The following is a 15864-nucleotide window of genomic DNA, read 5'->3' on the forward strand; positions in this document are numbered from 1 at the left end:
CAACGCGTGCATCTTAACCGATGATTACGAGTTCAAAACTAGACAAGTACCACTGAATTAGCATGTGCTTAATTTGTGTTCATAATTCATCTCGGGCTCAGCGATTAACGAAAACATCATATTCTATTCAATTCTTCTTATTACTAATACTATATTAGATGTCGCCCGCGGCTTCGCTGTTTTATGTTCTATAGATTCAACCAAGAACTATCGGCATTCAAAAGACAATTATGATTTCTTTGTTTTGAATACACTGCAAATGTAAATAAAAAGTTCATTTACATGGAACAATAAACATATATAATAAGTCGCAGTATTAATAGCAGCGCAGGTGGTCGGCACAAAAAAATAATGAGCAATACATCTTTAATATTTTATTTCTTCATCTTTAAGTTATTTGTAATGATCCCTATAATTTTGTATAACCCCAATGAACTTTATTATATGTTTTATATTAGAATCCATAAACTACAATTTTATACACAATTGACGGTAGCTATTTTCATATTTTTTAAAAAAAGAATAAAATATATAATAACGTCAGTTAGACTTCAAATTTAAAGGTTACTTTGCAAATTGAAAATTGCTTAAAATTTTTGCTTTATATCGATACTATGCCAATTCAATCTAACGATTTCAAATACGGCGGAATTCAATGACAGTAGAAATTTTCACATATGTTGTACATATTTGCGCCAATATAATAAATATTTAAAGGGGATTCTCATAGTGAAATTTGTTTTTGTGATATTATACGGAACCCTTCGTCTGTGATTACGATTTGCACTACACCGGTTTTTAATGTTACCATGAGCTAGTAATTACATAAAACAAATTTAAATATCAAATGTCATAATAGCATAACAAACATTTCTGTTTATTTCCTATTCAACACAAATAACCAAAATTATGCATGGATTACTCCGTACATTGCATGCGGTTATTATAAGGCTATGAATGTGTAATGTTCTGCATAGTTTCATTTTAATTATTCCTCACTTATCGTGCTACAAGTAGACTTGGAATTTGAATCAATATTACGACATTGATATTTAACCTCTTTTTTTTGTTTTGTTTGTTTTTTTTTTGTTGATTGACAAAAAAGGTAGGAAATGAAAACGAAACAAATTACTGGCAATTAAACAAAAATTAGTCCATGTAATTTACTTTTTTTAATAATTATTGTTTTTTTTTTCTCCTTTTATATTGTATAGATTAATTGTCATCTTTTATTATTTAAAATAATATAATATAGCGTGTTATAGTTACAATTATGTAAAATAATAGTTCAAAAGTTTTTACACAATCTTGAATTAAGTAAATTTTGATTTGACTTGATCTGCAGTCTTCATTGATATTTAATGAAATATGAAATAATAAATGAACTTACGATTATCAGCCACTGAATTTATAAATACAAGCCGCTTTTCGCCCAAACTTCGCATTCATATAATCAAAATTTTATGACAAGCGTTATATTTAGCAGTAAATAATCCCGAGATATATGACATAATATGCAGTATGTTAAAAAGATCTTAAATAGTAATTCGCTTTAAATTTCGAAATGCATCTTACTAATAAAATAATGTTCCAAAATCGTGTAAGTGATGACTTAAATTTAATAGAATCAGACTTTTGAAAATTAAATTATTTAACAGATGTTTACCATATTTTATATAACATTAAAACCGTTAAAGCTAGCACTTAATTATACTAAGAAAATAGAGCTAATTATACAAAACAATTACTTTTATGTAAATAGTATACACTTAAAATACTATGATTGTTCCCCCTTTACCTGTCAGATCACATCGCATTAACTAAGGACCACGTCGTGATATCCAGAAGCCATTACGAATTATTTAAATACGAAATGCATGTAACACAAGCATCATATTTTTAAAACTAGTACTAGTAAATGGAACGCTTGCATAGAACTCTAGATGTAATTGAACAAATATGACAAATTTAAGTTTGAGTATAATAAACTTGACCAATCAGAATTTCTAATAAAACACTCAAAAATATTTAAATGCAGAAACATAAAAAAATTATTATAATTTATAAATTAAAAATACAAAATTTTTACTACATATTAAACAGTTAGTAACTATTTTCCAGGAAATCGGACGAAGTATTTATTAAAACTGACTCAAACGTCAAGAACGTACTATATAATATTTTAAGGCGAATTAGTGCGACTTTCCGAACGCCATACGTCAAGCTGTCAGATGGCTTTTAAATTCATTCACTTTTGGCGGGAGGCAGTGCGATATACAGTCAGGCCAGTGGCGTAGCTATCATAGGGCCAGGTGGTGCCGTGCACCAGGGCCCTCGAGCTCAGGGGGCCCCCTAGCCTCAGCTTTGAAAAAAATGAAAAAAAAAAAAAATTTTAAAATTCAAAAAATTTAAAAAAAAGAGCCTCGAGTCTCGAGCCTGCTCACAAGAATTTTTTTTTTTCAATTTCAATTTTTTATTTTTTTTTCAATTTAAATCAACACCACCAATGATTAAACTCCTTGTTTAACATTTTCAACACATGCGCCAAGCGTCCTCTATAAGCATGTGCTGTTTGTTTGTTATCGTTATTTCAGTTATAGATGCTTGATAAAAATATTTTGTAATAGCATTGTACTCCATAGTTTTTGAATGTTTTTTTGTAAGTCAGTATTTGAGTAGAAACTTACCCAAAAATATATACCTACATACAACAAAACTAATTAAATATAATGCAAAAAATAAAGATAACAAAAAATCTTTAATTCATAATAAACTTTGCTAGGGGATTGGATAAAATATCAATAATCCACGCCATTGTACGCAAGTCGTCATAATATGCTGTTAATTGAAGAATATTTTTGCAAAATTGGCGCGGGACTTAAGTATGAAAAACACATATTCGCCTCCAAGGTCAGCGCCGCACTTGCGATGTTAGATACCTACGATTATTATTTGTTACTTTAGCGTCAAGACTTGAGAGTATCTAAAATGATTAAAAGTAATAAAATTGTATATAATGTATATATGCCTAAATCTCATTGTTTTAGTCTGTTAGTTGTAGTAGTAGTAGGCATTATATAGTAGGTTATAATATTAACTTATAGTAAATAATAGTGAAGCAAGATTTATGAGCTTAATGGCGATAATAATACAGTATATAGACAATGGTGACTCCTAATCATAAGGTGGCTCATTTGTCTTAAGATACTTCCTACAAAAATAAAATTAAGCTCTAAAGGTTTTAGCTGCCTTTGTTTTCATTTTATGTCATTAAACCACACCAATGGCACTTTAACAATAAGTAATAATCCAATAAATGATAAATTGTATTTATTAAATTATTACTACTATTGTATTTATTACTATTATTGTATTTATTTTATAAAATATATTTTTAAATATTATTTTGAGCATATTCACTGCAATGAGGATTCAGGTACCTACTTACTGCGTTCAAACTGAAGTGGTAAAAATGATCCATCCATCCGGCACCAAATTCTGGTAAAACTCATTTTTGCAAAAAAAATTTCCGATGACAATTGACACGATACAGGTTGCAGCACAACGCTAACCGTATAATGTATGATAGGTCTCAACCTGATCGGCAATAAAAAACAACCAACGTTTTCCTAAACTCAAGTCCAAATTGACAAACGAGCTGCTATAGAAACGATAATATCTTCTTATGAATTAATATTGATTTTACCACATTATTACCAAACCAGCTGTTTTATGGTTCTTTTCTGTTGAGCTTGCTCGTAATCTATACTAAACATTAACAAGCAATATAGGAAAATCTCAGTGAGTACTCCGGATTTCTAAAATTTCGATAGTTACCAATTAAAAATTATGGAACGAAAAAAGGAACGTAGCGGTGCCGCAAAGCGGAAACAACGACAAGAAAGAGAAGAAAGTAAAAAAAAATTGCCCAAGCTAGATAGCTTTTTTACGAAACCGCTTTCTGCTACAGTTCCTTCAACAGCCGAAACATCGTTCAAAAGTGCCGAAGTCATCGTTCAAAATACTACCATCAATGCCCCTGCTGAAAATGACTACCTCGACGCTTCCGTGCAACCTACAGTAGAGGAATCATCAATTTCTACATCTTCAAAAGTTCTCGAAATTTCAAATGACTTGGGAAATTACATCAACAAGAAACTGAGTGATACCGAAAAACGTCTGATTCTTGACAAGGGACCTTTGAAACCTCCGGGACCTTTTCCGAAGGACCCCCACCAAGACAATAGGAGCTTTTCAGAAACGTATTACGTTTCTACGTCACAATACGGTCCAGTTGATCGTTTTTGGATATGTTACTCCAAAATGCTGGATGCTGCCTACTGCCAACCGTGTTGGTTGTTCGCTTCGCAAATAAATGCATGGTGCACTGGATTTCGGGACTGGAGGCATTTATCAGACAGAATCAAGCAACATGGTTCCTCGAAAGCACACACGGAGGCGTGCGCTGTATATGAAGTGTGGCAAAAAAGTTCCACCATTGACAGAGAACTTGTAGATGAAATTCGCAAAGAAGCATCATTTTGGAGACAAGTTCTTCGCAGATTATTTGATATTATAATCACTCTTGCGAAGAGTTCTTCGGCTTTGAGAGGACATCGAGAGGATCTGAGTGAGGGAGGAAATCACGGAAATTTTCTCACAATTGTCCAACTCGTCGCTAGATACGACCACATCTTGCGTCAAGTTTTGGATATGCCCAAAGGTAAGAAATTATCTCGTTTACTGTGTCTATAATTTATGTTCTCATAATCTGATGTTTTCTAATATCCCCATGTTTTTAGGATCAACAAGATACCTGAGTGCAACGATTCAAAATGAAATGATCGAGTGTTTGGGCACCAAACTCGAGAATCATTTGTTGGATCGAATTAGGGCGTCACCGTTTTTTGCCATCATCATGGATACCACGCAGGACATATCAAAAGTGGATCAACTGAGCATTGTCGTAAGATATGCAGTGATATCAAGATCGGAAAATGGACAACCAATCGACATTGAAGTAAGAGAGGTATTTCTAGGTTTCCACGCAGTCACTAAACACAGCGCCGCGGATTTGGTAAATCAAGTTACTACGTTGTTCTCCGAAAAGGGTCTTGATTTTAAAAAGTGTGTTGGGCAAGGTTACGATGGGGCCAGTGTAATGAGTGGTGCGTATAATGGTGTGCAAAAACAAGTTAAAGATATTCAGCCAAACGCAGAGTACGTACATTGCGCCAGTCATAATTTGAATTTGGTCGTAAATGATGCCGTTCGAGGTTCCGTCGAAATTCAGAAGTTTTTTGCAACAATTCAAGACTTATTTAACTTCTTTGGAAACAGCATTAAGCGCTGGGACCTTTTATCGAAATTCACCGGTGAATCAGAAATAACTTTGAAAAAATTGAATCCAACAAGATGGTCCAGCAGGGTTAATTCAATAACTGCAGTCAAACTTCGTTTTTTCGATATCATCAAAGCATTGTCCGAAATAACGCTGAAGAGTTTCAGTAAAGACGAACGCAGTGAAGCAGAGATTATAAAATCAAAAATGCTGAATTTTGAGTTTGTATTTCTTTGTGAATTCATGCACAGCGTATTGAACAATATCAATTATGTTTCCAAAGTTTTGCAAAAACGTGATATCGTTTTGGACGAAGCGAGTAACGCTTTGGACGAAACAACGGATAAATTGAAAAAGTACAGAAATGACTTCGAGTCCTTCAAGTCCAAGGCCACCGAAACCGCGAGAAAATACGACATCGATCCTACCTTCCCAGAAAAGCGACGAAGAAAAACTAAAAAGCATTTCGATGAATTGGCTTCTGATCACCGATTCGAAAACCAGGAAGAAGTCTTTAGAGTAACTATTTTCAACAGTGTACTCGACATAATAATCAATCAGTTAGATGCGCGTTTTGTTGGTATGAGTGCAATTTGTAAATCGTTCGACTTCCTGATTCCAAAAAATCTGCTCAGCTGGAATGAAACGATTTTACTCAAAAAATGTGATCAGTTTCAGAAGAAATATTGCGATATAATTGGACCCACTTTTTCGCTCCAATTTCTTAATGTATATCATCTGATCCTCCCTCAATTGATGGAGACGTGGTCTATTCGCCAGCTTTGCAAAGAAATTATAACGAAATTTGGCGTGCTCGAATGTGACCTTACGGAAGTGTATACAGCGATGCTACTGTTTCACACAATTCCTGTTACTTCCGCGGCAGCAGAAAGATCTTTCAGTAAACTGAAGATTATAAAAAATTATTTAAGAAACAGCATTGGCCAAGATCGCCTCCGACATTTATCGTTGATTGCAATAGAAAATGAGGCGGCATCAAACTTGGAATTGAGTGAAATTATAGACGAATTCGCAAACATTAAAGCGCGCAAGAGATTGTAAATCGGGCGGGGAATTCTCTTAAAAATCGTTTTTTCTTTTAATTAATAAATATTCTATATTGTTATGTGCGTCGTTGTTTATTTATTCCCTTTTTCTTCCATTGAACACATGAAGATTTTGATAGAGACGACGTATGGATTTAGCCTACTAGGGATGATTCAACCCACTGTTTCCTATTCTTATTCCCGATCAATCATTTTCATATCAATAAGTTCAAACTACGCGGAAAGAGGGGAGGAGGGCCCTTTTCTCTCATTATGCACCAGGGCCCTTGCCCCCCTAGCTACGCCACTGAGTCAGGCGTAACATTTTTATTCTGTTTCTTTATTAATTTTAGCAAACCAGAAAAAAAATCTGGTTATTATTTATTATTATTATTCTATATACTAGTAAGAAATTTATTAAAGTAATTTTCTTTAGCTAATAATATTCTTATACAAATAAGAAAGAGTTTATAATAAATTAAATTAAAACACAATGACAGTAATGTTTTTTCTTTTAGTTAATTACATTGAATTTATTCCAACAAATATTTACTAATTTGTATAAACATTCGACACTCTATTTATAAATTATTTTTGGCCACTTTAGTTTTAGTTGCGGAAACATAAAAACTAACTATAATGTGTAGAATAACTATTTCGTAGAAGTTTGAAATTTAATTTAGAAAGTAAATAAGGCGACTCGGTTACATAGTTTGTGTAGAAAAACTTGATAACACTGAGCACAGTAAATAACTGACATAGGTTAAGTATAAATTATATTAAACTAGCGTCCCACCCCGGCTCCGCACGGCTTTAACACTGATATTAAATATGGTACAGAATTTGCTTATTTATGACATCACATTAGAAACTTCTGAAATTATCATTGTTTCATTTCTATGTTATCCATGTATTATATAATTTAAAGATCTAAGCATACAGATGCGTCCATCTGTATGCTTACATCTTTAAATTTACAGAACCAATTTTTGATGAGCTTTTTCAGTTCTAAGCGACCTTGTTTTATAGTATGCAATGATGTAAAAATTGTTGTTAAATTCTTGAGAAACCAGTGTAAGCGTTCCATTCTGTAAATATGATGTTTATATTGAGGAATCCAAATAGGAACTGAACTATTTGAGTTAATGGATGCTGACATTCCTTGGTTATCCTCAGCGCAAAGTCTAGCATACGATAAGCTTTGTTACCTATGTGCTCGATGTGATCATGCATCTATTAATTACCAGAAACATGAATGACTTATTACAGTCAGTAAATTCAACATATTATTGTTTAAAATAACTACATTATCTAGCTAGACTATAATATTTCATAATGTGCGTACGGCTAGTTTAAGCAGGTAGTACTAGTAGCTAAATTGAATACTAACCAGTTTAAAAATAGGACAATATATTTATAATATTTAGCATAAAGATAGTATCAATATAAACTCTTCAATAATACAAACCCTCGAAAATATTTGGTCCTTTACCTGTTACAATATGAGTAAGTTTTAAGAGTAATTTTTATTTTTATTTATGGTCAAAAAAAATTTTTTTTTTTAACTATTCAATGATTCGTCGATTAACAATACTTTTTATTTCATTAATTTCATTAATCCTTCGTGTCTATATGTCACAATAATATAAGATGATCAGTAGCTTTGAGTATTTTAAGTTAATTGCTTGACTATTTAGAGGTACGTCTCAATCCAACTCAGATGATAGAATGATAATAATTAATTTGTTATGGCATTATTGTCTTAAGGGCAGAATTTTTCATGATTGATTATAACTGTGCTCTATTTGCTTGAACAACAGCACTGTTATAAATATGTGTATCAAAAAAAACCGCAAGTGTGTCTTTTAAAAATTTTATTTAAAGCCCCATAATATAAGTTAACCCCGTGTATAAAGTAGTAATATGCCTGTATTTGAGTTTAACGCTACAAGTATTAGGCTTTAAAAAGTAACCGCTGAGATGTTTATTAAAAATTCAATTCACATAAGTGGAGATAATCTTATAACTTATTCAGATCATTCTAAATTTTATTTTTGATATATTTTTTAAAAATTCAACACGTAAGGTATATTTTGTTGATTTTTTTATTTATAAAACAAACTCAGAACCTTCTACAGTAGTTATTAAAATCATATCTCACTTCTGACAGAGCTCCACACATTAAAAGTATAAATTTATGGTATTTTGACTGTTGTTTTTTTTTTTTTAAAATTTTTATTCTTCTTTACTATATGTATAATGTATATACTATCAATCTTATACTCCCTAAGGTTGACGGACAGATAATGATTTCTCGTCTTATTATTCAATTATAGTATAATTATTTTATTAATTGAATAAACATACTCTGAAACAATATTGAAGAAATGATTATAAACAAAGACCAGCCTGTCGTTTAAGTTCAAATAATTTATGACGGAGGCGTGCTTATGAAAGCACAAATCATGTTTCGTGAGCAAAACGTAATGATGACACACGCAATGTGGAATTTGACTAAGAGATATTTTGTTTAGCATTGCCTTTATCTTATTCTAAAGTTTTGTCATTTTGACTCGTTTAATGAAATATTGATATATAGTACAGGATCCGGGGCCTATTTTGTCACTTGATTACTATCAAGCTAATTTTCCGTGAGTAGCTTCATTTTGATAAGACGCCCAACAATTTCCTGTGCGAAAATTCTCGATATTGGTAGCTAACAGAGGTAGCAATAATAAAATATGTCGATTTGATGATTCTCAAATATTAATTACTAACTGGATTGTTTTTTATTAAATCTTAAGATAATTATCTAAATTATTTGAAAAAATATTTGTCCTACAAAATCTATGGTTTCATCAAAGAGTCCTCCCCCTCCAACATGTATTGATAACGAGATCACCAAAAATTATTACTAACCAGCTGATTTTTTTTTATCACTTAGTTAATATATATATAATGTCACGGTCATATTGTCCTACAAATTCCGTGGTATGTTATCCCGGTCCTACGGTCAGAAATGATTCTCAAATATTAATTACTAACTGAGTAATTAATATTTGAGAATCATCAAATCGACATATTTTATTATTGCTACCTCTGTTAGCTACCAATATCGAGAATTTTCGCACAGGAAATTGTTGGGCGTCTTATCAAAATGAAGCTACTCACGGAAAATTAGCTTGATAGTAATCAAGTGACAAAATAGGCCCCGGATCCTGTACTAATATTATTCAGTTCATAAGTTCATAGGAGCTGAGATGGCCCAGTGGTTAGAACGCGTGCATCTTAACCGATGATTGTGGGTTCAAACCCAGGCAAGCACCACTATATATATGTGCTTAATTGTGTTTATAATTCATCTCGTGCTCGGCGCTGAAGGAAAACATCGTGAGGAAACCTGCATGTGTCTAATTTCATCGAAATTCTGTCACATGTGCATTCCACCAACCCGCATTGGAACAGCGTGGTGGAATATGTTCCAATCTCTCTCCTTCCGTGGGAAATTTACAGGCTGTTACTTTACTTTTACTTTAAGTTCATTGACATCAATGGTAATGTGAACGAAAAGCAACTGTTATAGATATAACTTGTTAGTTAGCTATAGTTTCCGATTCTTATAGAAAGAAAATGTGATACAATTCATGGAACCACAAAAAATTTGAATTTGTGACTGTGTAGTTGTTATGTGTTTTTTTAATTATTAATTATTTACATTAGTTCGAGATATAAAATATATGTTATTCTAAAGTTTATTAATGTATTTTTATATTTTTTTTTACTATAAAGAGCATATTATTCGATACAAGATTTTATAAATGACAAAAAGGCGTGGAGTTAATGCATGTTGAGTTCCAAGCAGGATATATTAATTTAAATAATTGTATTTGACTAACATGACCTTGTATTTTTTAAATGTAGTTTTGATAAAGAGTAACTACTGAGGTTCTAGCCGGTTCTTCTCGGTAGAATCTACTCTCCGATCGGTACCGCCTATCGGCGGTAGCTTCTCTTAATTGTAAAATGACGATTCCAAAGTGCTTGTAAAAGCCTACTTGAATAAAGTATATTTTGATTTGATTTGACTTTACTGGTGTGAGGTGACTTTGTGTTATTGTCTTATATGCATTATTATATACATACCTACATATATGCACTATCGCATGCATGGTTAGGAAACCATTCCTCCTATTATGATGAAACTATAATAACTGTTCTGTGAACACTCACAAAGTGTCCTAGTCTTAAGAACAAGATTTTTGGCCCTCACTCTATAGGTATATATATTCTTGTTAAATTATTATCGCCTTGCATAAGTATGAGTGAGCGACGCTCTTCCTTAAAAAATGTCTTAGTGTGCGTAAGACAACTTCAAGTAAGGACAGCAAAAAAATACAAATTAAATTATATGTTTTTGTTTAACAAATTATTAAATTAATACGGTGTTGTGTTTTTGTGAATAGATCTATACCCATATGAGGCGAGGACTGACAGTATCTGTCTAGTAGTACACAATAAAATGTGAATGGTAGTGTACAACGCTTAAATACTAACAATACCTCGGACTTACACTCAATAAGAATTTTTCAAGAATCTAATTACTTAAAGGGGTATTTGATAGCTAGGCGGATGACAAATAGGATACGTGATGGCAAGTGGTCACTACCACCCATAGACATTGACGCTGTAAGAAATAACAATTCTTTACAACACGCGCTACTAATCTTGGGAGTTAAGATGCTATGTCCCTTATGGCTGTATTTGAACTGACTCACTAATCCTTCAAACCCGTATACATAGAACAATACTTAGTATTATTGTTCGATTAGTGGGTGGTATCTACCCAGACGAGCTTACAAGAAAAACTACCACCCAGTAAGATCGTCTAGAAGAGGTAAGGTTTTTATAGTTATTACATATACTATATATATGTATGTTTCTTTTTTTAATTTAGTATAGATTTAGCTTCATTTAAATATACCATTATGCACAGAAATAACAAATTGTCTGGTTTTCTAATGACGAGACGATTGCTCGATTATCGATTACCAAAATAACAGCAATTATACGAAGAAATGCTATCGTTTTGTTATTAATTATAATTGCGACGTCAATTAAATAGTATTTGTTAAGTTGAAGTACAAGTAATTCTATTAATAGACAATCTTAAATTTCATTTAATACAAGTTTAGAAAATTGTTAAACACTTGAAGCGCAAAACATATGTCAAGTATGCGTGTATGTTTGTTTTTAAATGGATCAAGCAATTCTCCAAATTAATTAAGAAATTATTAATATTCCTATTTATCCCCTCTTTTAAGATTATCACTTGTGTTAGGATTCTGGGACAACAATAGTCCAACGACTCAGGATCGACCCTGAGACTTAAACGCCCGTAAGCCATCTATTGCCGTTTCAGTTGTGTTTTGTTATTTTTTACGAAATGATTTGATTTGAATTTAATCAATTAATTACCCCATGGTCGAGTAGTGTGTACACCGGTTTTCATTGGTACGCCACTTCGGTCCCGGGTACGATGCCTGGCTGAGTCGATGAGATTACCATTAGTTTTCTATATCCTCCTGGGTCTGTGTGTTTGTGATACCGTCGTTACTTCTGAATTTTACATAATACAAGGACTTTAGCTACTTTACATTGGGAACAGAGTAATATATGTGATGTTGTCTAATATTTAAAGAAAGAAAGATTTAAATAATTAATTCTGAATTTTTTCATTGATGCGCTTGGGAATGGGCCTTTTTTTAAAGTTAATCAAGCCCTCATATTAATACACCAAGTAAAAAGCGATACAATATAAGATCAACACGCTAACAACATTATCCTATCACTTTAAAGTGTTATTAAGTAGACAATATTAAATTAATAACGAAAACGCCTCGGCACCTTATTATATTTCCTACGACGTATGTTATTACTAAATTCTGAGAAAACAAAAAACTATGCAGTGTGTGATCGAAGTAATTTGTACCCTTGTTTGGGTTTCGGAAGATAATTGTCATAATAGGTGTTGATGTGTTGTTGATGGCGGTATCCACTTCTATAACAATCACTGTAATAATATAACTTCAGGCCATTTAAAATTGTAACGTTAAATTGAATAGACATTTTAAAAATAAATGCACTTAAAATAAAATTGTTACCAAGATTCCCTTTGATCGTGTAAAAACTATTTATAGCTACGTATAATTTTAAAAGGAGCATTACTTTACAGAATGTTCTGGAATGATTGAATAAAAATTGTTTCTTTTATTCATTGAGTAATATACGTTTGATAAAACTTTAACAAGATCTTTATACGAGACGCTTTGATAGAGCTTGAACAGTTAAAAAATCTTATATAATGGGAGCAATGCTTTTTTCACATTTGCCCTTCTGTCTATAAAAGTCAGTTAAATCAATCATGGGTTAAAACTTTCTCTTCGTTTGAGGAGAAGATTTTTGGAGCTTAATCAAGTGCTTTAAGACAGCATAGTGGCAAAATTTAATTTTAATACGACAAATGCAAGTTTCCTCTCGATATTTACTTCACCATCGAACACGAGATAAACACAAACACAAGTTAAGGACATAAAATTACTTGTCCTTGCCGATTTTGAACCGGCTACCTGGTTTACCTCAACGCGATCTAATCACTGGGCCATCTCGGCTTTTCTGTATATGCAATTTATTTATAAAAATAAAATCTTTACGTTTTTTATTGTAAGGATACTCATTTAACTAAGTAGAAGGATAATATGTATCTACATACCAATTACTGACGTTAAATTGAGCTCAGTTGTGTGTGTGGAAAGCGATCAGGGAAAAATCCAACGTGAGTATCACACACTTACATACACTTAAACACTTTCTTCCATCACTTAAGCATAAGAATTTTTAGAATTAAATCCATTTGTGTAAACAGTATAACATCTTAACTAAGACCGCTGTCAGAGATCGCTGTTATAAAATATCCAATCTAAATAAACGATATAAGTTACAAGTTAAATCTGATGAGCTCTGTTAAATGGAAGTTTTATAGCATTTTATGTCAATAAAGCGCAATGATAGAACCGGTTTGGTGCTGGATTGAAGTAAATTAACTAAAGACGTGTTGGTACTTATGTTATGTACTTTATAATCTTGTTAAAAGTTATGTATTTGAATTAATAATCATTATATAAACACAATAATTTATGTTATCGTCAGAATAAAAAAATCGCTTCAAAAAGAAAGCGTCAATTTTGCAAAGTTTTATACATTGAATTAATGGTAGATTTTTGTGCTGGTTTGTTTGTATCATTGTTTATACCATTGTTGGTACCATCTATTTATTATATATCCTACAGCCAAATAAGAATGTTTGGTACTGTTGTGTTCCAGTCTGACGAGTAAGATAGAGAGAAGACAGATAAAATCTTACCTCTTACTTGCTGGTGGTACAATAGGCACCGTGCGTAGCGATGACTCTGCCATCTCGTGACTTATATTCAAAACTTTTACCCTCAATTTCAGAAATTGTACTGTCAAACAACGGAAAATATTTCTGAATTATCGTGTTAATTTTTGATAATTTGAGCTATCAAAATGTATTGTTGTATTTCTGGATGCCATAATACATCCAAAAACAACTTTAAGGGTGTAAAATTTTACTATTTCCCTACTAATAGTACTCACATGCCATGGCTTAGGGATAAAAGAGTGAAATGGATAAATGCAGTTATAAAACACACATAAGTATACCTTAAAGTATTTAAAAAATACTATTTAATTTTATTTATATAAAAATCACCAATTTTGTGGGGAACTGTTATGGAAGACAGTTTAATTTTCTTCGATCGTTGAATCTAAACTATAACCGTTGTTCCTTTTAGTAGACATCCAAACAACTGTTTCCCATCTAAAAATACCACCATCTGCAGCGCCCGTTACTTTCATTGTTAATTCGTAAAAAACCATGTTTTATAATTTTGATCATTGTAAAATCATATTTACAGACTTGACAGCTGCCAGCCTGCCACCAATGTGTCTGGGAAGTTTCTTTTTTTACTCGCACGGTGTCTCTATTGTCGGGATTATAACGCCCTCTATTGTTTCTGCACGGTACCTATAGTGATCACTTAGCATAAGACATCTGTCATTCTACCAAAAAATTTTAATAAAGAAATTAAGTATACATGTATATAAATTGTCGCTGTTTCTATTAAAATATTTAATATGATTACAGATCTACATAAATTTATTAATAACAATCCTTTGTTACTGTCTGTTAAGTTTAATTAATGTAAATCTAAATTGGCTTACATAATAAATTGAAGTAAACAAATTAATTCATTTCTGAAGTACAAAATTACATACAGCGTTGCGTGTTATTTGTGTTTATTTATTTATATTGACGTCGCTATAAAGTTTTAAATAATTGTAATATTTTTATTATAAAAACGAATGTGAGCTGAGATGGCCCAGTGGTTAGAACGCGTGCATATTACCGATGATTGCGGGTTCAAATCCAGGCAAGCTCCACGATATATATGTGCTTAATTTGTGTTTATAATTTATCTCGTGCTCGGCGGTGAAGGAAAACATCGTGAGGAAACCTGCATGTGACTAATTTCATCGAAATTCTGCCACACATGCATTCCACCAATATGCATCGGAACAGCGTGGTGGAATATGTTCTAAACCCTCTCCTTAATGGAAGAGGATGCCTTATCCTAGCAGTGGGAAATTTACAAGCTGTTACTTTGTTTTATAAAAACTAATAAAAAAATTATGAAGATAAAAAATTTAACTCTTCACAAGAAAATATTGCTCTTTGAAAAGTACAAAATAAATGTTATTTTCTGTCATTTATCATTATATGCTCAACTCTTCAAAATTGTTGTTGTTGATTTTTAATAATGATAGCATGTATTACATTATTCAATAGTATGGTGTTGCATGGGGGTCTTTAAAGAAAGGCGTCTGTCTCGCCTGTCAATATAATTAAAAAAGGCATTTACGTTGAAAAGGCTCGTTAACCCTTCTGATGGAACACTTATCGACATGTTTTATCGAAATGAACCTGAAGTAATGCAGTCAGAGGAAACAATTACGGTGTTCCAACACAAACAGGAAATCAAGCGCAGACGCCGTGACCACACATTTTCACTTTAAAAATATTTAACCAATTGAAATTTTAAGTATTACTTAACAAATAATTTTTTGGTTACTATTACATTAGGAGTAAAGTAATTTAAAATTTCTTTTGCAGTCAAACTTATATCGGCGCTATGAAATATCAAAATCCTAATAGAGTGCAACGTTTTCGTGTAACGTTTCTGACGCATTCGTTTCGCATCCGTCACATATATTAATACGCAAGCTCTTATTATTTATTTTAATTTAGAACATATTTTTTCAAGGCATAAAGTTTTCTTAACCATTTCTTTGAAATTTATAATTCTCATTTTTTTTATTATAGGCAAATATGCTACCTGA

At 32.0% G+C, this 15864-nt stretch overlaps 2 protein-coding genes across 2 annotated transcripts; both read left to right on the top strand.

Annotated features, from left to right (window-relative positions):
- The first annotated feature begins 3849 nt into the window (after positions 1 to 3849).
- LOC124538556 lies at positions 3850 to 4634 on the top strand. The gene is made up of 2 exons (XM_047115645.1): positions 3850 to 4525; positions 4594 to 4634. Exons 1-2 carry the CDS (start codon positions 3850 to 3852, stop codon positions 4632 to 4634), a joined length of 717 nt encoding a protein of 238 aa, XP_046971601.1.
- Positions 4635 to 4918: 284 nt separating this feature from the next.
- On the top strand, positions 4919 to 6403 carry LOC124538557 (zinc finger MYM-type protein 1-like). Its single transcript, XM_047115646.1, has one exon. It carries the CDS (start codon positions 4919 to 4921, stop codon positions 6401 to 6403), a length of 1485 nt encoding a protein of 494 aa, XP_046971602.1.
- The last annotated feature ends 9461 nt before the right edge of the window (positions 6404 to 15864 follow it).

This window comes from Vanessa cardui, chromosome 20 (assembly GCF_905220365.1).
Source record: "Vanessa cardui chromosome 20, ilVanCard2.1, whole genome shotgun sequence".
NCBI lineage: Eukaryota > Metazoa > Arthropoda > Insecta > Lepidoptera > Nymphalidae > Vanessa > Vanessa cardui.

Excerpts from the sequence above, each read along its gene's own strand:
- LOC124538557 (XM_047115646.1), top strand. The coding sequence starts at position 4,919 with ATGGATACCACGCAGGACATATCAAAAGTGGATCAACTGAGCATTGTC.
- LOC124538556 (XM_047115645.1), top strand. The coding sequence starts at position 3,850 with ATGGAACGAAAAAAGGAACGTAGCGGTGCCGCAAAGCGGAAACAACGA. Across the intron at positions 4,526-4,593 it reads AGAACTTGTAGATGAAATTC|AGTTCTTCGGCTTTGAGAGG; the intron begins GCAAAGAAGCAT and ends ACTCTTGCGAAG.